At 48.5% G+C, this 25,019-nt stretch overlaps 1 protein-coding gene across 1 annotated transcript in view; it reads right to left on the bottom strand.

The window, feature by feature from the left end:
* Nucleotides 1-25,019, bottom strand: part of HIP1R (huntingtin interacting protein 1 related) — a 541,423-nt gene that overhangs the window by 229,495 nt on the left and 286,909 nt on the right. Inside the window, exons 8-11 of the mRNA XM_069619635.1 lie at nt 20,258-20,398; nt 6,261-6,318; nt 6,075-6,150; nt 3,961-4,107 (exon numbers count right to left, since the gene is read on the bottom strand). Coding sequence (XP_069475736.1) covers nt 3,961-4,107; nt 6,075-6,150; nt 6,261-6,318; nt 20,258-20,398 — 422 coding nt within the window. The remainder of the gene's footprint in view (nt 1-3,960; nt 4,108-6,074; nt 6,151-6,260; nt 6,319-20,257; nt 20,399-25,019) is intronic.

Below are 25,019 nucleotides of genomic sequence, written 5' to 3'. Positions count from 1 at the left end.
CAGGTGTGGTGGTCCATTGCAAGACATGCCCCAAACAGTGAAAACTAGTGTAATAGCATTGCCTTTACCTACCTCGCGGTCTTGGGCTCCGAACTCCTCCACAGCGGTCACTCACCTTCAATATGGTGTATATACATACACACCTATTTGTGTTTGAGTTTTTTGACTGGGTGCAATATTTATCATCCTTCCCGGGAGTCTCACAATAGTACATTTTGAACATCAATTATTTTCTTCATTCAAAGGAGCGGAAACAAAGTTGTATTCAGTTTAAGATCTTGTTGGCCTTGACAAATCATGAAACACGTGTGTTGGCCTTATAAAAGAAAATGTCTTTTCAACAACAACTACTGCTTAAAAAGAACTTTTAAATGATGGTTGTACGAACGGAGGAACAACAAACATAACGGAAAGTACAATTTACCATAAACATTTTTTAAAATTAACAAGCAAATTATATTAATCTGCTTTGGCGCAGGGAAGCAATTCCTTTTTGTATTTATAATTGTTCTGTCATTACGCGCTTAATACCAACGAGTGGTTTCTAAGCTGGGATGGGGATTCAAACCTGTGTTATGCTGCGTTTTCTTGCTTCCAAGACAAACGTGTTGCCCTTGAGCTATCCTTCCTCCCCAACGAACGATTTCACAAAATGTGTCAATCAGGAACATCTGGGGGAGGAAGGGGAGGGTCTTCAATCTTACTGCCTTGCACTCTTTTGCCCCTCCCAATAATTGTATGTCAAACCAACAATGGTCTTTGCTCTCTACAATGCACGTCATTCCACACATAATGGCTGCTTAGTATTCGCAGAAATATGCCTCTTGATATTTCGGAACTATGTGAGATTATGCAATAGGATTAATAACTCACGGTTTGCATTTTGGAATGTGCAATCCCTTGGAGTCCGGTGTTGATTAGAATGCTTATATCCCTAAGCAGTGTACTCCAATGTCAGTAACATTTGTGCTGGATGGAACAGGAGTCATTGCTTGAACCCGACCTTGATGAAAATTCTGCTGCCCGCTGGGTCTAGATCACTGGCTCCCTTCTTCAGAAGAAGCCCCCCCTCCTCAATTGGTGGAGTCCTACACCCCAGGAGCCACTTGCAGCTCAGGTTTATCAATCCCTGCTGCCCTTAGACATGGGTGCATTTGAGCTCGGGTGATGTTCTGCTTGCAGAGACCTAGGCCAGGATAGTTTCTTGCTCTGTGCCACTCCACTCAGTCAATGAACATTACGAGGAGGGGTTCATCGTTGTAAAGAGGTTACACGTGCAGAATGACGTCGCCGTAGAGATGTGAAATGCGAGTAAAGCAACGCAGAACCTGTAAACCCAATGTCCACGCTTTAAAAGCAGTAAACACCCTGCACGCCAAACACCAATGGCATAGCCAATCCGCTGCCTCCAGGCGAGACTGCCGCCTGCCCCGCATAAGCACACCTATGCTAAGCACACTTGGGTCTATGCTTGAAAAGGGGCATCAGGGCAATGTGAGCCGCTAGCACCCGGTTCCCTAGCAGGGTAAACAAGGAAGAAGGGCTGTGGCGACATCCAGTCTGGGGCTGGCTACACAATCATACCCAGTACACTAAGCTACCCATCAAGGGATTACTGAATCACCATGAGATAGATCAGCCTGGGGAAGCCTTTTAACCAAGCAGCGCGCTTCTCATGGCATTGCCCCAATACCCCCGATAACATGAAGTGCTACTACGGCACAGAAGGTTTGGTGAATGAGCATCATCTTGACGGCCATGCTTGCAATCAATGCTTTCTTTGGGATGACAAAACCACTCAGGTGGAATTACTACGGAAGTTGACCAGAACTGTTCTCAGGGATCTACTTGGAACTCCTATGCAGAGCACAAGACCTGCCATTTAAAGGCAATCAGCAACATGATATAAATCATGTCCTTTACAACGCGCCTGTACACGTGTGTTTCTAGGCGCGATAAGACAACGGAGGGTACGGAGGGAGGACAAGACAAACGATCTTACTAGGCCTTGTTTCACTCAAATCGTGCAAGTGCGGGGGGGGGGGGGGGGAGTACCAAGGGGATGGGGGGGTGCAGCCAGGACAGAGTGGCTCTGGGTAAGTGCAAGGAGGCGGGGGACTGTAGAGGTTACACTTACAGCCCCTAGTGAGTGACAGGGCAAGAGGCAGTGCAGTGGAGACCAGTCAAGAGGAGCCAGGTACCTAGGGAAGACTTTGAGGGTAACCAAGCAACCAGTTGATGCAGAAGACAGGTAGGTCAGCAGGGGAGGGAGGGAGAGAAAGCAGAGGAGAAAGGGAAGGTTTTGAGTTGCTTCCGGAACTTCAGGTGGTCCGGCTCAAGTTTGAGTGGCGGGGAGGCGTTTCCAGAGGGAGGCACCTGCAGAGGAAAGTGATCTGCCATCTACTCTCTGCCTGGAGAACCGTCTGACCCTCACAGGCAGCAGAGCGAAGGCTGTTAAGTAGAATTGTTTTACCTATGCGATTGCCTTGCAAAATTACCCTCTTGCCCTGAAACTATCCTTTTGCCCTTCAAATGTATGTTCGGTGCCCTCCAAACATGGAAAATGCCCTGCCCTTTTAATATCCTATGCTGATCACTGGGCACACGTGTGCATTTCCAATCTGTCGAAAAATACCCAGTTGGTCAGATTTACTCCAGCCAAGGCGCCACCTTCATCATGTAAAGGTCTCAAAAGGTCACTCTCCTGCAAAAGACTGGATGCAACCAACGCTTCCTGTGCCCAAGTGAATCTAAAGTGGATTCTCCTTATAGTGGGGAACTACCGCCAAACCCATTCCCTGCAAACGGCTCATCTCCATAAGCCAAGAACTAGGCCCAGTTACTAATGTTTGCAATTTGCAGGTAAGTTCCAGGATCCATTGCCTTGTTCCAGGACCGAATTGGTCAGAACATAGGATCTCGATAGAATAAGAAAACGCCACTCCTTGTACCTAGGGTGCCAGGAGAAGTAAAGCAGTTGCAGCTGGTACAAGCAGAGCTGCAAAGCAGACATTGGGCCTCACAATATCAGAGTATGCCAACCCAGCTCAACAAATGCTGTGTTGTCTCCGAATAGGCTAGAGGCAACCTACCTTTCTCGGATATTCTGGTTATTTATGTATGGATACACCCCAACTCCATAATCCTGTGACCTGCAAGTCTTTAGCCACGTGACAGCGCTGCCTTCTCTTGCTGTCCCCAATGTCTCCCTACTACACAAGGGTTACAGTACCTCCTATCCAGACATCTCATCAACCAATGCAAGGTGCCTATTCAGGGGACTACTCGGACATATGTGTTCGTGTACAGTTTCTTGTTAAAGTTACCACACAAGGCCAACCAAAATCACTCTTGACGCTTTCGAGAAAAGCATTAAAACCTGGAAGAAATATGTGCAAATACAGCAAACTCATTACAGGCAAAAAGCGGTGCTTAGACCCGGGATGTGGGGACCTTTTCATGACAGACCCAGAACAAAAGGCGGAACGTGGGGAATAAGAAAGGACATGTGCTCTATAGGATCGAGCCAACGTGGCACACCAGAGGCGTTGCTAGGGGGGCAGGGGGCTAAGGGGGCTATAGCCGCTGATCTTTTGGTTGTATCCCCGGATAGAATCTCAGGAGCTACCACCAAAAGGCTAGCTATTCCCCCATTCCCGACAGTTCCGACATCAGCGTAGCCCCGGGTCTGTTCGAGACCTAGCAACCCCTGGCTGTGAGAGTATTTGTATGTTTATAGGGAGTATCTAAATGTATACACACAGATTCACATAGGCACAGCCCCTTGACCTCCCAGCGGTATCTCGCATATATAGCTGTTTCCAGGGTTAGATCTTTAAGAGGGGTCTCCCGTCTGTATCTGGTTTGGGGCTCAGCTTGATCTCTTGGCTGTGCAAGATGTGCAGTTTGAGTTTATGGCACAAGATGAGAAACCGGTGAATGTTTACATTGGCAACTTACCGGCTGCTCCACAGGCTGCGCAGTGCTGATCTCAATCAGGCTTTCTGGCTCCTCGTCTTCGGGGGGCTCGCTGGCCTCACTGGGTATGACCACCACAGGCTTCACGTGCTCTGCCAGTGCCGAAGCCCGCAGGAAGTTTGGTGGATTCTGCCCCCATTAAAACAAATCAAAAGAACAAAAATTAGCCTTCGCCATAAAAAGCCTACTTTTGTGGGCCAGTTGACAATCTTTAATAGTTCCAAACAGATTAAGGCCTCGAAAGATCTTTCGATAGTGTGACTGATGAAACCATTACATCATCTTTAAATGGTCTCCAGTTGTTTTCATGCAGTAAATTACTTTGTGGTAATTTACTGTGTGAACATTTCTTCGAATTATTTCCAATATATATGTATATATTTGCGGGTTAAGGTATGCAAGGGGGTGGGGAGGGGTTCGGGTAGGGGTGATAGTGAAGTGGGGCTTGTGGGGAACCCCCCATAATAATAAAAAATCAAAGTAACAATTTGAAGCGATTTCCACAAAGTAAATTACCACCAAGTAATTGATTTCGTGAAATGACATGGAGCCCTTCATACACCTTCCTTTACCTCAGACACTTCCGGTTCTGACGCGAGTTTTGCATACAGACCAGCGGATCAGATGCTGGCTGTGGATTCAGATAGGAGTTCTATACCGAGAGATTGCTCACTTGACTAAACTGCCTGGGGATAATCACTGAACCCCCCTCTTACTCCTTTCTCTAATCTGACAAATAAACCTAGGTGTGTTTATGAACAGACTCCCCGGCATCTGGCTGTAACTTACAGACAACGCCCGGGCCCGCAGGAACACATCTGTGGCCACTTGCTGTCCCTTATGCAGAAGGGAAGACGCAGCAGTTTAGGTCACTTGCTGTCCCTTATGTAGAAGAGAAGACGCAGCAGTTTAGGGGACATGGTCCCTTATAGTTTGGGCTGATTGCATGTGGTTTGCCCTCTCCCACATTAGCACAACTGAGCTAAACAAACTGGTGTGATGGACTTCCGCTTTGAGGGCACAGCCACTGTGCCTAGTGGTCACTTACTTGCATAGACTGCTATAACAAATTGGTCCGGTTTCTTCTTGGAACCATTTTAAACAGCATAAATACCCTACTCCCCAAAAATGTAGAATTAAATTCATATCGAGGCAAATAATTATTAAACAGCAACCCAGCTTCATCCCCTCCCAGATACTCAATATTTTAAATCCGTTACATACCGCTCCAAAGTCTATGTATCTTTACCGGACATCAGACTGATGAGAATAGGTTACAGCTGACTTCTATGCCCCCCCTCCCCCGCCCTATGCATGTACAGTCCTCCAGAACCCTCTAGCTAGGCTTGCGCTACCTAAACCACAGACCGAACCTCCCAGGAGTTCTGTGCCGCCCTTGGATCAGCAATGGAAGGGCCAGCCGGGATGAACGAAGGCACAGTGGGCCAGTCAGTGCTCAAGGTGCCAATGAAAGTGTTGCCCAGTCTCAGACCTATGCTTTTCGATACACATTGCGGTCATAGTGTGAACTAGATTTGGGCAATTGTTCATTATTCTATTTCAAAGTCTGTGTGTTGCCCGTTCACCTCCTGAAAACAGGTTCTGCCCTAAAAATGTATTTATGAAAACACGATGGAGAGACCATTCAAAGGCAGGCAAAATAATGGAAATGCTTGCGACTATACCTTGTAAACTAATGAGAGCTATACCATCCAAATCGCATTCTATTATTTAGTTCTACTCCACTAAGCCCTTGGAGAGAGGCCTAGCCATGTGTGAATTAATCTCATGCCTTGCCATACTAACACGTGTGGCCCAACCATCTGGGCCATACTTCTTTTGATAGCCCCTACAAGGAGCCACATGCAGTTTTGGCTTCTGCCCGTGAGGTGGAGCTGGATGTTGGAATGGAGGCTCTCTTCTGGATCCTGTGGATCATTTCGGGTTACACCTCGTATCTAGACTTGAACAGGGAACGCTTGCGGCTATCCCCTAGACAGAACCATGCAGCTGAACTCTCCGCCCTTGCAAGGGAGGATCCTACGCAACGCGACCAGCAAAGCCGCCCAACAGCGAGTGGCCCACGAAGCACTTACATCTGGCAGTCGGGGAATCTGGATGAGTCTTTTGAAGTACAGCATCTCTGACGCACGCTTGAAGAAGGTCCGGAGGCTGTGTGCAGAAGAGGGGGGTGGGGAGGAGCAAAGGAGAGAGTTCAAATCAAGCCGTAAGGTCCCTCAGATTTCAGATCAAACCCATGCTTGCCAAAGTGCTGACGTTACCTGTGGAACTGTTCGTGGAACCGGTCTCGGTGGCCCTGCAGTGTATCTGGTGGAAGACCTACAACCCAGAAAAATAAAAACATACAGGTTACACACTGTAGCAATGGGAGTCATGGGTGCACTTTCCTCGAGGATCAATGGATGTCGTAGCTGCAGATCACAGCACTGGAGCATCCTTGTTACAATGAAAACAGAAATGGACCAATGGCACGGATGGCATGTCCGTGCACCACCCTCCGACGAGTCCACTTGCTCGGTATCTCATCTGAACCCCATTTCTTCTGTTGCGCATCACTGGATGGTTTGCCTAGGTTCTGCTTTTCAGTTTAATTATCCCATTAGTCCTCAGGCCATAGCTCGGGCTGCTGGCATCTCGGCTCAGCCATTGGTTTCCGCAGCTTAAAGCTGATAATACTAGGTGGGAGTCCTGCAGCCAGGATCATAAGAGCACTGCATCTATGGATGTGGAGACATTGTGCACACCCAAAAGCATTGTGGCCTGGCCAAGCAAGTGGAACTGGGGGCTGGCCTGGCCACCCGTGCAAGAAGATCAACACCGTTACCTACATGATCTAACCACCACAACCCTTAATCAAAAAGGGGAAAACATGCTTAGAAGAAAAACGTCAGGAGACCATAAGCGAATAGAACAGCAAAACTCAGCTGCAGCAATTTTATCTAGTCTCCGTGAGAAACTGACCAGACACCGAAAATCCAGAACTCAGCTGCAAGTGTGAAAACATACACGAGTCAATTCACCCAAGTGACCTACTTACTCGAAAAACGACCCTGCCTTTGAGTCAAATCGAGAGTAGAATTCAAAACAGCAATCACTAGAGAAGCACTGCATTGTTGTACCCTATCCTAGTTTCACACTACCCACCCAAAACTGTTTCTCCTAATCAAGAGTGTATTCTGAATACCGGACCGTAGCTACCACCATGCATTTAGTAGAACCTGATTTGACCTCCCCCCCCCACATTGCCAAATGCCTCAAACCCCATTTGTTACCCAGAAACAGAGCTTAAAGACCACACAGGGAGCCACAATCCCCTACCTGCGAGTCAGAAAGTGTTCAAGTCCTTTACAGCTTAAGTGCTATACAAAACCCCAAACCACACTATCAAAAAGAGAATCCGACTTTTCTTTCTTTGAGTTTGGCCAGCCCTGAAAGCCGCATGAATGCAAATAGGGCGCCGATGGGCCTCGGCATACTTTGTACTAAATTGTATCAGAGCTCCCCAAGCGAACTGTGAAATACCACATTCCCACAATATATTCCAAAACCTCATAGAAAAAGGAAGTCACAGTCCCAGAGGCAGTCAGACAGCTGGCTCAAGACAACCCAGAATAAAGCAGGGCTCCATCTGCTAGAATAACTTTGGAAAGCATAGCAATGGAGCCACTGCTTAGAGATGCTGGCGCAGCAATGTTCGAGGGCGTGCCAGTCAGATGGATAGAGGGTAGTGCTCAGATACTGGAGAATGGCGATGCATGTTTGGTGGCAGGCAGAAGGGTGAGAGGGTTTGGAGAACATGGGCAGGGGCAGATAAAGGCTGCCTTTGAGCGGTGCTTACCCAACTGCGCTGGACCCCAGAGAACGAATAGCTACATTCAGGACCTTCTCGCTTGCATTTCTCTCTGGAAACTATGGTAACCGCGACAATCTGCTGCCAACGTGGGACTGACACTCCATTTTGAAAGCTACCCTTGAGGGTACTCCCATTTCTTGTGGCTCCCTGATCTCTGACGACCACAAAAGCCGACCGATTGTTTTCATCGTTTGGCACAGGACATGGCATGCTCTGCCCGGAGAAACTGGATCAGGCCACCGCTCCGAGCAAGCGGTGGGCTATACAACGGAAAGCTTTCTACTCAAATTATATGCAGGGGAACTGTCCAATGTGGTCCATACTAAACTCAAAACAACCTCAGCTATTCTTCTTCGCTTCCTTTTTTCAGACTTATTTGACGATAGAGAAGCGCATTGAGGGCTTCGCGAAACGTGATGTGTAAGATACGTGCATAACTAATCTGCTTCGCGAAATGTGATGTGTAAGATACGTGCATAACTAATCTGCCTAGTCAGCCTAAATTGCATTAGGCTACTTAGGATTTCTTTCCAAATGTACCAGGCCCCACTGTCTGCCCATAAACAGCCGTGGAGTAGCCAGGGTTCTCGCCTAGAACCAGGTAAGGTTAGAGTAGTTAATCTAATCCTCTTCCTTTTTTCGTACATTAATGAAAATATGAAAATGTAAACCTACACAAAGCAAAATGCAAATAAATAAACCACACCAGGAGTGGATGAGCTGCCCACACCTGGTAGAAGGCATCTTTGATTGCTGTGCACCAACGTCTGTGGGAGTTTACGCCTGAAGTAGTGCGTGAATAAGATGCTGTGGGGAGACCACCAGGGGGTGAGGACCAAGATGGCCGCATACAGACCAAGCTCCCCCACACACTCATCAGATAGTGGTTTTGGTTTGCCCCCCGGTTGCTGAAGGAGCGTCTGCGGAGTGCTAAGCAGTGGTATGCAACAGGTGATGGGTGACACGGCAGATCGCAGCCCCTGGCTGGTGTGGAGGCTGCCTGGCCTAGGCGGAGCAGGCATTGTGGAAGGAGGCCCCGGGCCATGCAAAGTGCGGAATAAAGTCGAGGTGGAATCCAGGCTCCCCCCTCGCCCTCATACCATAGTCCTTAGATGGAGAATCCGGCTAGGCAAACCACGGGTGTGAAAGAAGCCTGATGGGAGGGCCCTGGTGGTCTCCGGGATCCTGGAAGAAGTACAGGTGATCCTTGCCACAGTATATTGCCTGAACATGGGTCAGTCCCAATTCATAGTGGAAATACTCAGCCGGCCGGTGGAATTATTATTGCTGGGGGCGGAGGGGCGCTTTAACATGTGGGCAGACCAGTGCATGGACCACAGTGGCAGCGATGGCCAACTGGGAGGTGGGAGTACAGGAGGGGGTGGGGGGGGGCTTCCTTGGTCACATGAGTGATCAGGGCTAGGTTAGGGGCTTTACCTTCTTCTCCCCCATCCCATGGGTCTAGAACAAGGAATGATTATTGGTTTATACAACAGCAACATGGGCAAAAGCTCTTAACTAGTCAACTTATGCCCATTAGTTGGTCAGACCACAACATGGTTGACATGAAAATCTCGATGACAGGCCATAGAACAAGGGAATCCCTATGGCGCTGCAATGACAGGCTACTAAAAGATGTTGTCTTTGCCGGGGAAATGAGGGCGGCTATAGATTAATAATTTAGCCTCAATGACACCAGGGAGGTGGAACCCGGGATGGTGTGGGAGGCCGCCAAGGCCACATGTAGAGGCTTCTTGATACGAGAGGGTGCCACCAAGAAGAGGGTTAGAACCCACCAGACAGAGGATGAGGGGTGAGATCTGGGGGTTGGAGGCCGGGAAGTCAGATTTGGGTTTGAAGGATGAGGATCAATTTCAATTGGCCAGGCAAAAACAACAATAGTTGAAGGAATTAGAGGTGGGGAAGGTGGTCCCTGGCCTACAGTTCCTCTGACAACGATACTAAGAGGGGGGACAAGGTGGACGCATTGTTGGCGTAGAGGCTGCGGGGGCAAAGAGCTGACAGGTGGATGACTGAAGTGGAGAACTCTAGGGGTGGGGGGGTCGCTACACTCCACCACGGGGGAGGTTTTGCAGGAATTTGCCATGTTCTATGGACAGTCCATGGGGAAGAAATGGTTGTCGAGGAAGGGGAGTTGGATAGGTATCTGAATGGGGTGCCCCAGACGACTCTACGCGAGTGTGAGGTAGAAGACTTAGAGATGCAGATTACCCATGAGTAGGTACTGAGGGCGATTCATGGGTTGAAGTTGGGGAAGGCCCCTAGGGACGATGGGTACACAGCAAGGTGTTATAAGGCGTACTCGGGCAGTATGGCCCAGCACATGGCTAAGTTGGTCAATAACATTCTGGCCTCGGGGAGGACGCCCCCTTCGCTTGTTAGAGCACTAACAACGGTCATGCCTAAGGTGGGGGTGGGGGGGTCAGTAAGAGCTGTAAATCATATTGCCCCATATACCTTCTAAACGTTGATGCCAAGATCTTTAATAGGATGTTGGCCACGAGGGAGGTGAGTCATGCCAAAATTGGTTCATTCCGACCAGGTGGGGTTCTTTCGGGTGAAGGCAGGTGGCTGGCACACTGCGCAAAATGCTGCATCTGATGGAGCCCGCGGCGAAAAGAGGGGGCAACCCGGTGCTTGTCACCCTAGATGCTGAGAAAGCATTTGACCGGGTGGACTATGGCTTCCCCTGTGTGGTCCTGTGCAAATACGAGTTTGGGGAGAGGGTTCTGAAGGGGATAGGAGCATTGTACTCATCCCCAGTGGCACGGTTGGTAGCCAATGGAAGACTGTCACAGTCCATCAACCTGATGAGGGGTACCAGGCAGGGATGTCACTTCGAGACTTCCATTTGCGCCATCGATGGAGTCGCTCGCTAAGCGACTTAGGAGGGGCTCCCCAAGAAGAGGGGATCAAAGTTGGCGAGAAGGAATTCAGGGTGGGGCTGTACGCAGACTATGTCTTGCTGCACTTGGTAAATCCAATGAGTTCAACCCCGGCAGGCCTAGAAATAATGGAGGAATATGGAACCTTCTCAGATTTCAAGGTGGACAAAGGAAAGTCGTCATATTTCCCTTTGCAGGAGATGGCCAGAGGGATGTGGAGGCCCTCCGGTCCCTGGGGTTGGAAATACAACTAGAGAGCATACAGTACATGAGGGTCACCATTGTTAGTCCCGGGAGAGACCTGGGAGAAGCAAATTACCCTCCTCTTTTCAACAAATTATTCAATGACATGGCGAGCTGGGGTAAAGGGCAGATCTCATGAATGGGGAGGCTGAACGCCCTGAAAACGAACCTTCTGTCGAGGGTACTGTATCTGTTCCAGATGTTACCCATAGGGGCTCCGGAGACCCTCCTGCAGGAGGCCAAGTCCCGGATGGTGAAGTTCCTTTGGCAAAACCAGGAACCAAGGGTGAGATAGGATTCCTTGATAATGCCCAAAGAGAAGGGGGTGGGGGGGGGGAGTGGGGCTCCCGGATCTGATGCTATATTATAAAGCTGCACAGATGAGAGCAATGGTATCACACCTGCGGGAGGACCATGATAAACAATGGGTCTGCCTTGAAAATTATCACGTGCGCCCTGCTATGGTGGGGGAGTGGTTCTGGGTCCCAAGGGGGCGGCTCCCGATGAGAATCAGAGAACACCCATTTCAGGGAGTTTACTGGGATGTGTGTGGTAAGGGAGCTGGAGTTGCGAGGAGTTACCACATGGCCCTCTCAGACGAGTCATATTTGGGCCCCCCCCCCCCTGTGCGGGATGAGATACCCGAACCAGAGAGTTATCACAAATGGTTTGAGGCAGGAATATCCAGGATCGGTCAATTGTGGGTGCAAGGGAGAATCATAGGGATGCAGCAGTTGGAAGCCAGTTTGGGTGTCGGAGGTTGCCCGTGCTTCTGTACCTCAGGCTGAAAGGGGTTTTTACCACAGAGAAAACTGGAGGGACCGGATTCAAAGAGACCTCAATCCTGTTCGATAGACACACTGAAATGAAGGGTCCCATCTCGCTACTCTATAGGGCCTTGCTAGAAACTTCAGGGAGGCGCAGTGGAGGAACCTTCGGTAGAGGTGGGAAAGGGACCTGGTGTGGACTTGAATGTACACCTTTGGCAATTAATGTGTAGGAGGACTTTTAAAACATAAAATAGCCTGTCAGTATAAACTCCATGGCGTGACGTTACTGCAACAGTGGCAATACGACCCAGCGTGGCTTTCTAAGATGATCCCTACAGTGAGCCCTCAGTGCTGGCATGGCAGTGGGGACAGAACTAATTATTGACACATGTGGTTGAGATGCCCGAAGGTTCAAGTGTATTGGGCTGAGGTCTTGGGATAGATCAAAGATGTGGGAGGGCGGAAATAGGTGTTGGAACCTATGTTGGTACTTTTTGGTTTGGACGAACAAGAGAGACAATGGCACACCTTGCCTCATGCGACTCATTTTCTGTTATTGGCTGCAAGGGCATGCATCGTAAGACATTGGAAGAGAAGGGAACTCCCGAGTTTAAAGGAATGGTCCGACACAGCAAGGGACATTTATCTTATGGAAAAGATCACTGCAGCAATCCATGGCGGAGGGGGGAATGGCAGCAATCCATGGCGGAGGTTCGGGCATGGAGGGGGGAATGGCAGCAATCCATGGCGGAGGTTCGGGCATGGAGGGGGGAATGGCAGCAATCCATGGCGGAGGTTCGGGCATGGAGGGGGGAATGGCAGCAATCCATGGCGGAGGTTCGGGCATGGAGGGGGGAATGGCAGCAATCCATGGCGGAGGTTCAGGCATGGAGGGGGGAATGGCAGCAATCCATGGCGGAGGTTCAGGCATGGAGGGGGGAATGGCAGCAATCCATGGGGGAGGTTCAGGCATGGAGGGGGGAATGGCAGCAATCCATGGCGGAGGTTCAGGCTTGGAGGGGGGAATGGCAGCAATCCATGGCGGAGGTTCAGGCTTGGAGGGGGGAATGGCAGCAATCCATGGCGGAGGTTCAGGCATGGAGGGGGGAATGGCAGCAATCCATGGCGGAGGTTCAGGCATGGAGGGGGGAATGGCAGCAATCCATGGCGGAGGTTCAGGCATGGAGGGGGAATGGCAGCAATTCTGCAACAGTTTTGGGTAGAAAATGGGGACAGACAATTACCCTGGGTGGTCTTGCATGGTCCCGGCCGAGGCCGGTTCAGGATGTGTACAGAGTTCTAGTTAAGCTTACTCGACCTCTCTATGTATATTCGGGGCTAGAAACTTCACGTCCAGGGAATGTGGTTTGAGGATAATTGGGAGGGTATAGGCGAGAAAAGAACAGATGAAAGATCCCGTGTTAGAAACACGTGCCGAGGGCAAACACCATCCAGTTTGTTTGTACATTTCCATGTTATCTCGAAATCAATCAAATTCAATTTACAAGAACAAAAAAATAAGATGCTGTGGAAGGCCAGGCAGCCATTGAAACCTACATATCGACAAATGAAGTGGGAATACACCAAGCAATGAGGGATTCAAGCAAGCTTGAGGAGAATTTAAGAAAGAGGGTGGGGAAAATGTCCTACAAAGAACTTTCAAGCATTTTAGGCATAGAGCTCTTGAGCAAAAACACGAAGAGGACAAAAGTGCTTCCATAATCAAATAATATAAACTTTCAGCCAATAGGAGCGTGCTGGAATGCACTTGGAGTTGGACTGCACATCAGGAAGAAACATTGACATAACCAATAGACGTGGCTTTGCTGTGGGCACTGCCCAGCGCCATCTGCTGGACACTGGGGGCAGGGCTCTAGCAGAATCTTTGCACATGCGCAGAATCTTTTTGAAGGTTAGAGCGGCGGAGAGGGACAGGCAGGGATGTGGTGACCCGCTAATGCAGCTTTCCATAGGAGAGAGGGGGGTGGCATCAGAGCCCTCCCTTGCATCATGGAGCGTGCCCTCACAGCATTTCAAACGGTGTGTGCCCTTTTGCAATGCACTACTTTGCATACAGACGGATACACACACCATTTATGCAGACGACACCCACATTTATCCACAAACTGGTAAATAAGCCCCGCACCCCCAACTAATATACAAGACTGAAGAAGATGTCTCGCACACACAGACGCACGGATGACGACAAATGGACTAAAGCCCAATCCTTCTAAAACAGAACTCGTGCTTTGCAGTGCAGCCCCATCCGACACCGCCCGAGTTACCTGGACCCATGCCCAGTACCATCGCTCACGGTGGGGAACCTTTCAACAACAATGGACAGTCAGACCTGCCTACCATTTGCAGAGTAAAAACCTGGGGAATGAAGTCAGCGACGCCCCGCTCCATTTTGGCAAAGACTGGCCGGAATACTCCTTGTGCATTGGCTCCCTGCCAAAAATGAAGAGACACTTTCAAACCCTCTGCATTGCCCACCACATTCACCATAGAAATGGCCCAACCTAGTAAACAAGGGATTGTCCAGCATTACCCACCTTCCAGGACACAGAGGTTGAGTAACGCTGCTCTAATCTTTGTTGCAGGCTACAAAAGATAGTACATCTCCATTTGGCTAACTATGGAACTCCCTACCCAAACATCATGGGTACAGTACAGGTCACACTAGGCATGGTGTTACAATCGCGCCCAGTCGACGTCCCTTTTCGAACTTCGAAAACAAGATTCAATACTCAACAACTTCCACTAGATGTCAGACTATATGCACAGTATGTGATTCTAAGCATATCCACAAGCCTTATTCGCGATTATTAAAAATAAATGCCTCACTCGCAGTTTGACTATAGAGTTGCTCCATGTATAATAATAGGGACCATTCATGCATTCATGTCTTTCGCACAACAGTTATTTGTCTCTCTGCTTACTCGTGGCAACTTGCTGTAATGCCACTTTTCATGGTACCTCCAAGTATCAAAGTCTGATGATGCTCTTTACAGTGCCCTTTTTCTGTGAAGTCGTTATTAGCTTTGCATATCTTTTGCCCCACAGGACAGATGACTAATAGGCCAGTGTCCTGCATACATAATGGTCCTAGAGTTTTGGTACTTTTTGTGCCGTGTAAGTGTTAAAATGCCGTCTGCCACTAAAATTAACAAAAAGGTTGATGGGGAGAAAGATGGGCACGAATGACACCGTATGGAACTGCGCACACTGCAGGCCACTTATGTGCTGCCGCGTCTCAAGTGTCCCGCTAAAGCAATTTGTAAAGTTGGCCACCCTAAGACAGCGGACACTTAAGCTGGGATCTCTTACTTCAGAGCCAGACCCGTTTCCTGAAGCGGGTGGAGCAGACGACTACCTGGGGAGTACACCTAAAAAGCTCCATGGGGGGAGCGGGGGCAGAAAGGGGCCAACCCAGACGGTGGACTCAAAGCCGCCAGAGCAAAAGTTAAGCATGACTTTGTTACAAAAGAATGCATATTGCGAATGCAGCCTCTGAGAAGCTCTGGAGAGACACACACACACACTGTACCCCTTGACCTTTGTGTTGACAGTGCCTTTAAAGTGGGGGTAATTTATAAGCGAAGGCTCGTTTAACAAGCCATTGTTTTTACACAGTATGTGCTTAACATTTCAGTGTTAAGAACTGAACATGGGGCATTTTTATTCTGAAGGCTAGCACAAAGCATCAGTTAGCTGCATTCTTCCTTATTACATTTTTATTATTCTAGCGGCTGCTTTGTGACATGAACTAAATGCATCCACTCCACCAAAGCTCCTTTCATTTTCTTAACAAGGCAACCACTGCCTAGCGCACACCAGATGGCACCTCGATGCGACTTGGCACCTTGCTTAGGTTCATTGTGTGTCCCCATGCAGACAGTACTCTATGGCAAATCAATGCTGCACAAGTCACCACCCTGTTGGTTAATGGCATCTATGTGGTGCTCCTCTATGAAACAGCACATATGCCTGTTTTTGTATGATGTGTCCCATGTCCATACAATAGCGCACTGGAACGTTTTGTGTATGTGGCTCTGACGAGTATGCCATACTATGTCCACACTTACACACATAAAGCAATCAAAAAAGTTGCCCCAAGTCGTACATCCAACAGGCCAAACGTCCTTTCTACACTAATACACCCTGAGTTTTACTAGCTGCAGGCCCGCACTAATAAGAGTTGCTTATCCCAGCTGTGTTAAATAAAGCATGGGCCTGCTCTTTTTGCAGATAGGACCCATGAGGCCTGCATAATGGCGAGGAGGTAGGGGCTGAGGAACTGTGACCCTTTAACATACATTGGAAGCCGGTTTTGTTTAAAACGCTTCATCGGCTTATTACTGGTCAGGCTAAAGTTCCTAAGTGGTACAATCATTTCTGTGTATCCTTTCTGTGCATTGTTTATTGTGTCTTTCTTAGGCATCCTTTCCAGTCTATAGATCTAATTCCCTAAAGATGTTTCTGTGTTGGGGGTTGGGCATGCTCATAGCGAGACCCACCCCCTCCTCATCTAAAATTCTACATAAACAAGAAGCAAGAAGCAAAAAAGCCCTTGTACCCCATTTGAGTGGCTGATGTTGCAGCCATTCTTTACTTTATCCTAAAACGTAAGCTGTCCAAATGAGCATGTATTGTTCATGGTTACAAACATTTTAATGTTAGGGTGTGTGTTGTGAACAGTGATGTGAGCACCAAGCCATGCGTCTTAAGTATTTAGAGATTCACACATACAACCCTTTTATCACAGACTTGGTTATCGAATTTAGAAAGCTCTGATCACGGTTATATTCCTGAAATGCTCTAGTGATTTCCTGCAAAGCAGACAGGAACACTCATTGGTGCCATTTATCGTTCTTTCCCACTCTCATAGGGGTATTTTGAAAGAGAACAAAAAGGAGTGTACCAGGCTGTCCATCTTGGTATCAGAAAAATATCAGAAAATAATTCATATCGTTAGGCTAGTATGTCCCCTTGCAAAATACAAGTGAGGTGGTACGAACAGAATGCCTGCAACACAGGGCCATGCCAGTGGGCCGTCAGACCCTGGCAGGCTGATTACACCGCATTGTGCCAGTATGGACAGTTTGATACTGCATTCAGGCAAGGCCTGCCCTAAGAGCAGGTGACAGAAGAGCGATTTACTTGGGCAGCAACCGCTGTGTTTTCACTTTCGATTGCTTCTGGAAAGTACTTGAACAATATAATGAAACCTGCTTCATTAGTATAGCAATGATGTATTGATATTGAGGAGGGGCTTTGTCGCCAGACAGGTGTAGTTTGCGAGCCATGTGCCCCAGTCAGGAGGGAGTAGGGGCAGGGGGCATTGTAGTGTCTTGCCCTGGGCACCAAGTTGGCTAGAAACTATGTACAGAGGGTTCTGTTTTGGACCCCCTTTCATGTCTTTGGTCGCCATATGTACGGAATATGAGGAATGAAAATGGGCGGGATGCAACTAATCTTCATTCGGAAAATTATCTCTCATGGGAATAAAAGTTTAAAAGCCGTCAGGGTCCCCTCTGTTCCTTCTGGTGAATACAAGTAAGTATTGGACGTAACAAATTTAGCCTGCATGAAACGGAATATTGTGTGCCTGCTGGGTGTCGTGTTGGCAGGCCTGCTGCCCTCAAAGCCCCCTTGTGAAGTGCGGCTTCCTGTTACTCTCTCCATTCCCCAGGCTGGGCATGCCTGGACACAGGCCGGGCTGTACACCCACTACAGAGCACCGATCTGTATCTGGCCCCCGTGTGGAACCCGAGCAGGCGCGAGGCCCCCAGCCCTGCAGATCAAAACTCGGCTCAGACGCCGCACGTCACGAACTCGGGGTGGGGTCCTCGCTGGAAAGCGCTACACCTGCGAGAGAACACACGCAATTCATACTAGGACGAGTGTGAGGATGTAAACCAGGGCTTTGCGTGGCCCGGGGCTAGCCGGGGCTAGCCGGAGCTTAGCTCCGGCAGTCTCCCGTGATAACTTTTCTCCAAGCTAGCGATGAAAAGATGAGTGACACTACTGCTCTTCGCCAGCAGATGTCACTGTGAGCCGTGTTTACGAGTACGCCATCAGTTTCACACATGTACAGTTAAATGATTTGTTTTGTCCTAAAAAAAAGTAAAATACAAGATACATTGTGCGAATTTTACAACAATCAAATTGAATACTTGGTGCTGGACTGATGCAACAGAAGGAATACTTTAGAAAAAATGGATTTCCCTCAATAGAAAAGAGTGAATTGAACTTGCATTGATTTTTCTTTTATTTCCTTTTCATATTTGAATTATTATTTGTGTCTGTTTTGCCTCTGGGTAAATTATATTTAACACCGCTTTGGAAGTACACTGTATACCCCATCTTATGGCGAGAATGAAAGCGCGGCCATATCTGTTAGGAGACTCCTTTAATTCTGTAGACTGCGCCTCTTGAAAGGGTTCTTGGCCAGTTGCAATAGCACCACACACTTCCTAAACCCCACACTAAATACTGTTCGCAACTCGTTAGGGGCCGCCGCGATTTCTTATCCCACTTAAAGCCCTGATGTGAATTCCAAAAATGATCTTACGATAACAATAGGACATGTATGTACACACTGCAATAGTATGCACTGGTAAGGGATGGGAGTAGCAGCCATGACTAAGTGACGAATATAGAGGGTCGTATGAAGATGTGTCTGGGCTCGTGAGGGTTCCCATTCCAACATGAAACCGCAACACCCATTCAGTGCTTAGATTATAATGGGGACAAAGCAATGCAGTGAGGGGGTGAATCGCTGCAGATTAACAAAGGACAGGCAGCCAGCGAGAAGCTGAAACTGAAAATGTCCACTGAAAGGCTATTGCCCCCTTCGGTGAGCAAGACACTAATGAAGTCGAAATCGCAGTAAATAGGTAACAAGGTGACAAGAACGTGGATGTATACTGACACTGACAGGGGGACAGAGACATAGGGTGGGGTGAGAGATACACACAGCCAGGTCAAGAGGTGGGGGAGGGAGAGCCTGAGGGTCTGGGCCAAGCGGGAGGGTGAGAGGGAGAGCCTGAGGGTCTGGGCCAAGCAGGGAGGGCGAGGCACAGGGGCCTGGGCCAAGCAGGGAGGGCGAGGCACAGGGGCCTGGGCCAAGCAGGGAGGGGCGAGACACAGGGCCACGGGCCAAGCAGGGAGGGGCGAGACACAGGGCCACGCCAGGCCAAACAGGGAGGGACGAGACACAGGGCCACGCCAGGCCAAGCAGGGAGGGGCGAGACACAGGGCCACGCCAGGCCAAGCAGGGAGGGGCGACACACAGGGCCACGCCAGGCCAAGCAGGGAGGGGCGACACACAGGGGCCCGCCCAATCGGAAAGAGAAAGACAAAGGGCTCTGGGCCAAAGGGGGGAGGAGAAAGAGAGGGACCTGGCCAAGGGGGAAAGGCAGGCCAAAAAGGAGGGAAAGCCACAGCGTTTGGCCAAGGACGAGGGAGAGAGACAGGGTCCCGGCCAAAGAGGAGGGAGACACAGTGTCCATGGGGGACGGAGAGACACAAGGTCTCGGGCCAAGCGGCAGAGAAAGATACAGGGTCCAAGGCCAAGGAGGAGGGAGAGACACAGGGCCCCGGGAAAGACACATGGTCCCGGGGCCAAGCCGGAGGAGAGACACAGGGTCCCGGGAAAGACACATGGTCCCGGGGCCAAGCCGGAGGGAGACACACAGGGTCCCTGGGCCAAGCCGGAGGGAGAGACACAGGGTCCCGGGGCAAAGTGGAGGGGAAGTAAGGCTCAAGCCTAGGGCGAACATGGGGCTCAATTTAGTAAGAGAGGGAACATATGGAAATGCAAGAATCATGTTAATATTTATTTTTAAGAGTATGGAAGAAGACCACATAGGAACTCTGAGCTGTACGGAAGAATGTAAACATGCATTCATAACTACAGGGTGATAACGCAATGTAAAAACACACACAATTAGACAATGGGGAATGTATGAGAACAATACCCTCTAGTGAAGGACCAGCAGTGGGGTCTAAGTTCGAGGAAATGCACAACCAATCCTTTTTAGTTTATGTGGAGCACACAGGAGCTACACTTCACAATTTAAATTGACCCAAATCAGGTCATGTGATTAATTTCCATGTTTTATCCAACTAAACAAATCTCATGCTTTTATGTTACAAGAGGTACACATTACACTGTCCTGTTATTTAGCTAGACAAATTAATTCTGGATGTGAACAGCTCAAGTTATAGATGTAAATGGAACAGAGTTTGATCAAAAGTAAAACAACTATTGGACATTATTTCACAGGAAATTCACACTGAACTTTATTCATTTCCCCCACCATCAGATCCTCCCCTTATCACGAAAGGTCTACAGCATCGATAAAAATCAGTAGGCATGGATTTTGCTGATGAACAATGGCTGCAATGTTGCTTCTATTTTTATGAGAGTTGGTTATCATGCAAGTACAGAAACAAATAATGAAACCATCAATACTCACACGAATGGAGTTTGAACATCAGCTTTACTGTGTAGTGGTAGAGGTGGCTGCAGTCTTGGATCACTTGGATAAGAGGCGCCAACTTGCACTGGCCTGCCGACATCTGCGACACAGCGACAGCAGTGTTGAGCTGTCTGGAAACTACACAGACACACTGGGTTACCTTGCTTGCAAAGGATCATCCATGAAATCAATAGAAAAACATCAACAATAAAGAAGGAAGACTAGCGGGAGGGTGCTTCAAAGTTTGCATCCTATCACGCAAGTACTCCATGAAATGTTCAGCTGCTTAAATTCAGATATTGAATTTTGGCCAAATAATTTGATGAAAACATTACAAAAACTAAACAATTAAAGGATGCTATTTGTGAAATTTTGGGTTAGACAAAACAACTAGTTGAGAAACTGCCATTTCTGCAAAACAATTTTGTTTTCTACCAACTTTCTCTTTTCTGGATTAAATGTGTTAATTTCAGAAATTACAATGAAAAATAAAACTGCAGAAATATAAGAAAAGCAGGAACAAAACTTGACAAGATACATTTTTATTACTTTAATAAACTCTGATTATAAATTCGGAGACCATTTAAATTATTATTCAGGTTTCAGCTGAAAATTATCCCAGCTTCTATCTGAGGTTATTCCTTCAATTTCATCACATCACACTGCAATGCATACCTTTCTGTGTGTCAATTTCATCTAAAAATTAATTTCATTGCAAGGCTCAATCATCTAACTTTCTAAATAATTACCACTTTTGTTTCAGGCTAACCCTCTGCATTACGCCATCGCCCTTTTACACTCCTTTCGCCCTAGCCATTGCATCCATCCATCCTGATAAGCTTTTCTGGCAAATATCTACAGACCTTTATGCAACAAAAAAAGGCCCTGGCTGGTGGGCCTGACACACATGTACAGTGTACACAGCTGAAGGCTCTGGCTAGTAACTTGGTAATGTTGTAAAATATACAGTGGGCATGACCAAAGGCTGTGCTGATTATCCAGGGCTGGAGCCAGTAGCTAGTGGGCCCGATACACATGTATAGTGGCCTCGGCCGTAGGCCATGGATAGTGGCCTGGTATTGCTCTAAAATATGCAGTGGGCATGGCTGAAGGCCATGGCTAGTGGCAGAGTAATGTTGTAAAAAACAGTGCTGATTTCAAGATGGCCGCCGGGTGTAAAGAAGTGTTCCCCGAGCTCTGGCGAGGCCAACAAAAAGCGGGCCCTCGGGCCAACAAGTAAGCTGTGAAAATATCCTGCTGCAGGCTCCGGAATAGTGGACTGGCTTAGGTATTGGTCGAAGATACCTGCACTGCCCCCGACGTGGAACAAGGAGAGAGGCAGACCCGGTCAACACACGTATGGGCCGTGGTGGTGCGATGTGAGGCCTTCCGATCCGGAGGGACAGTTAGAGCAGTGAATGTGGAGGAACAGGACGAGACCACCGTCGAGACGGGAATAACCGGGGGAGGGTCTAGAGTGGGAGTGAAAGGGACGGAAGGTGCCCTGAGAAGATCTGCGGATAAAGAGGGGCAGTGAGCAGGCCACACCCAAAGAGAGCGGGAGTTCGAAGAAGGGAATCCAGTGACCGTGCGAACACTTTGTGTAGTGGGTGATTTAGTCAATCGCAAGAAGATGAAAAGGTGTTTCCATGCAGTGATTGGGTGCAGAATTCCTTGAAAGGACAAGTGGCTCGGGGCCAGACGTGGTGAGTGGGGGGTGCCCATATGGAGCAAAAGGGAGCCAGTGAGGAGATAAATAATGGGATGAGGAGACTGACTAAGGAGAGGTAGTGGTCACTCCCGGATGCACAAGGGAGGGTGAACAGTGTTTTGTTAAAGCGTGGGGTTAGGACACAAAGCGCCATTCCCGGATATCAAAAAACATTGGGGATTTATTAAGATTCTTCCAACTCTCTTTTGGCCGAGGGAGTTGAAATCTGTACATAGGAAGACATGGGTGGTTGGAGACACGGAGTGGGGCCACCATTGGTGTCCAGGGAAATATAATCACCTAAGGGAAAACGGGGCAGTGAAAGGGTCACTGCAAGACCAGACACATTCAAGAGAGAAATTATGGCTGAAAAGTGGGGGGAAGGCTGTGGATACCATATTATATAAAGATGTGTGCAGGTGGTGAACAATATACCAGGTCTTAGGCAATGGGGAGCCGTCAGGAGCGGGAGAACTGATCCGACGGTCAAAGGGAGCAGCCCCCCGGGGATTGAAAGCGCACACTTCCAGAGGCCAGTAGCTAAAGGGAAAACCACCCTCACGGTCTAAAACACCCACCAATACGACTAATAAGCAGGGAGACCAGCTGGAACGCTGTTGGAGGCCCTGTATTGAAGGAACCCATACGGATGACGAAGATGCAAAAGCAAGCAATGGGAGAAAAGGAATTAGAGACAATTAAAATGGTCCTAAATAAAGATCGTAGTAATGCCTTTAAGGAATGGAAGAAAGGATGGTGACTACCTTTCAGGTCCAGCTGGGAAAGATGAAAGAAGACATACGGAGCTCTTTGACAGAAGTAAGAAAGGAGATTAACGAAATTGGCACCAGAGTAGATGTCCCAGAATTTGGCTTATCAGATATAACAGAAGTTAGAAGGGCTCCTGAACAATTAGATAGAGCCACGCATAATCTGGAAGTACAGACAGAAGATTCGGAAAACCGATACAGGAGAGCAAACATTTGGGTGAAAGGCCTTACGGAAAAGACATAAGCGATGCAGACTTGAAGACCATGATTCAGCAGTGCTTTGGAAGTCTTCTTACCGAAATGACACCTGAAGATGTGAGACTAGATCGGATACATAGAGTGGGTCCTAGGAGATCAAGCAAAGGAACAAGGCCAACGGACGTGCTGGTGGGTCGCCTTGTCATATATCATGAAAGTGGACATACTTTGGACGGCAGAGTCACAGCCTAATATAACAATGGGACTCAAAATCATCTTTTCCAAGACTTGGCCTTATCAACATTACAGAAAAGGAAGGCTATGAGTCTGGTGACAAGGGAATTAATGGCTAAACATACCTCCTACAAGTGGACATTCCCATTTGGATTGCTATTTACTTGGGAAGGCAGACAGCAGAGGGTCACGACGTGCAAGGAAGGGACTATCCATCATGAACTTGACAGAGGAAGGGCAGCCCACGGGGCAACCACAAGACTCTTTCCCTCCACCCCCCGAACAGTAATCGCCAATGGGACTGGCCAGAGACTAGGAGCAGGCGTGGCAGTAAGGCTACTAAGCTAAGTGGTCCCTCTGGCAAAATATGCGGTGCAGGATTGCCTGAGGAGATTCGAGACAACCCAGATTTCCCCTGCACTTGGTCTACCGTGTCTTGGCACCACAGGAAAATTGACTTGCCAAGGGGGAGGTGAGGAGATATGAGCGGAGATTGCAGCAGGATTGCAGGCCCACTAGAGATAGGGTGGAGGAGACCGCATCAAGAAATCAATGGGGTTAGGCGGGGTTCAGGTTGCCCTCTATAGGGGAGTTCCCAAGTTTGTACCAGGATCAGAGCCTCAGGATATCTAGGGATTTTCCTAGGGTCTCTGGGTTTTTCCGGGTGTGGTGGGGCCGAGGGAGGGTGCGGAGGGGCCGGGGAGGGGTTGCTGGAATGAAACAAGAAAGGAAAGGGTTAACTATGTTGGGGGCGGGGAAAGGTATGGGGAGGGGGTGAGGGGCAAAGGGATGGGGGCGCGAGACAGACAGTGCTGGTAATGTAGGGGTACGAGATACTCACCACCAGTGAGCGATGATTAATGATAGCGAACCTGTAATAAACGATGTCTTTGACAATGTATTGCCATAATGTTATGGGAATGAGCTCCCCTGTTAAACGCAGAAAGGTGGAGGTGCAGATAAGGTGGTTCCAGGTGGACATAATAATGTGGCAAGAGACCCATATTAGGAAGGCAGATAGATCACATCCCTGCTTCCGTCAATTTACACATCTTTATCAAGCTAGTGCTTCGGGGAAAACAGCAGGGGTGTTGATCGGGCTGAAGGATACACGTTAAACAAAGGTTGAGCAAACATTAGTGGACAAACAGGGTAGATTCCTCTTCCTAGTGATTCTAATGGAATGCATAAAGGCGACTTTGGGAACAATTTACGCAGCCAATATGGGACAGGAGGCGTTTGAGGGAAACTTTGGTGAAACTGAAAAGATTTGTGGTAGGGGAGATTGTGCTGACTGAAGACTTCAATCTAGCATAGGACCCTAACTTAGACAGGAGTATGAGCAATCGACATAGCGGAGGTACCCCCTCTAAGCTCCTGAAGGAGAACTTTGAACACCTAGCCCTTAGGGATGTGTGGCATTATAAGGAGGGAACAAAAAGAGGGTTCACAGGTTTCTCTCATGTTTATCAAACACTGTCAAGAATCGATTATATATAGGTGACTGCCACATTGGTGGGGAGGTGAACAATGTGAATTTAGGAGTAATATCAACGTCAGATCGCACTCCGCTGATGGAGGAATTGAAAGGGTGGGGCCCTCGTAGGGGGATGTGGACATGTACATGCACCTGGGAAATATTGTTCGACACAGTGTTGGCGGAGCAGGTGGGAAGTAAAATAGATGATTACTTTGTAAACGATGAAAATGAGGAAACAACACAGGAAGGGCTCTGGGAGGCTTTTAAAGCGGTTATTAGAGGCTAGATAATAGCAATTGAAGCTCAGAGAAGGAAAGTAAGAGTAGCATTGGAAACAGAACTAGAAACCCAATTGAGGGCAGCAAA

Source organism: Ambystoma mexicanum, chromosome 10 (genome assembly GCF_040938575.1).
Source record: "Ambystoma mexicanum isolate Mex_15411 chromosome 10, UKY_AmexF1_1, whole genome shotgun sequence".
NCBI lineage: Eukaryota > Metazoa > Chordata > Amphibia > Caudata > Ambystomatidae > Ambystoma > Ambystoma mexicanum.
This window is presented reverse-complemented; position numbering and strand designations above follow the sequence as displayed.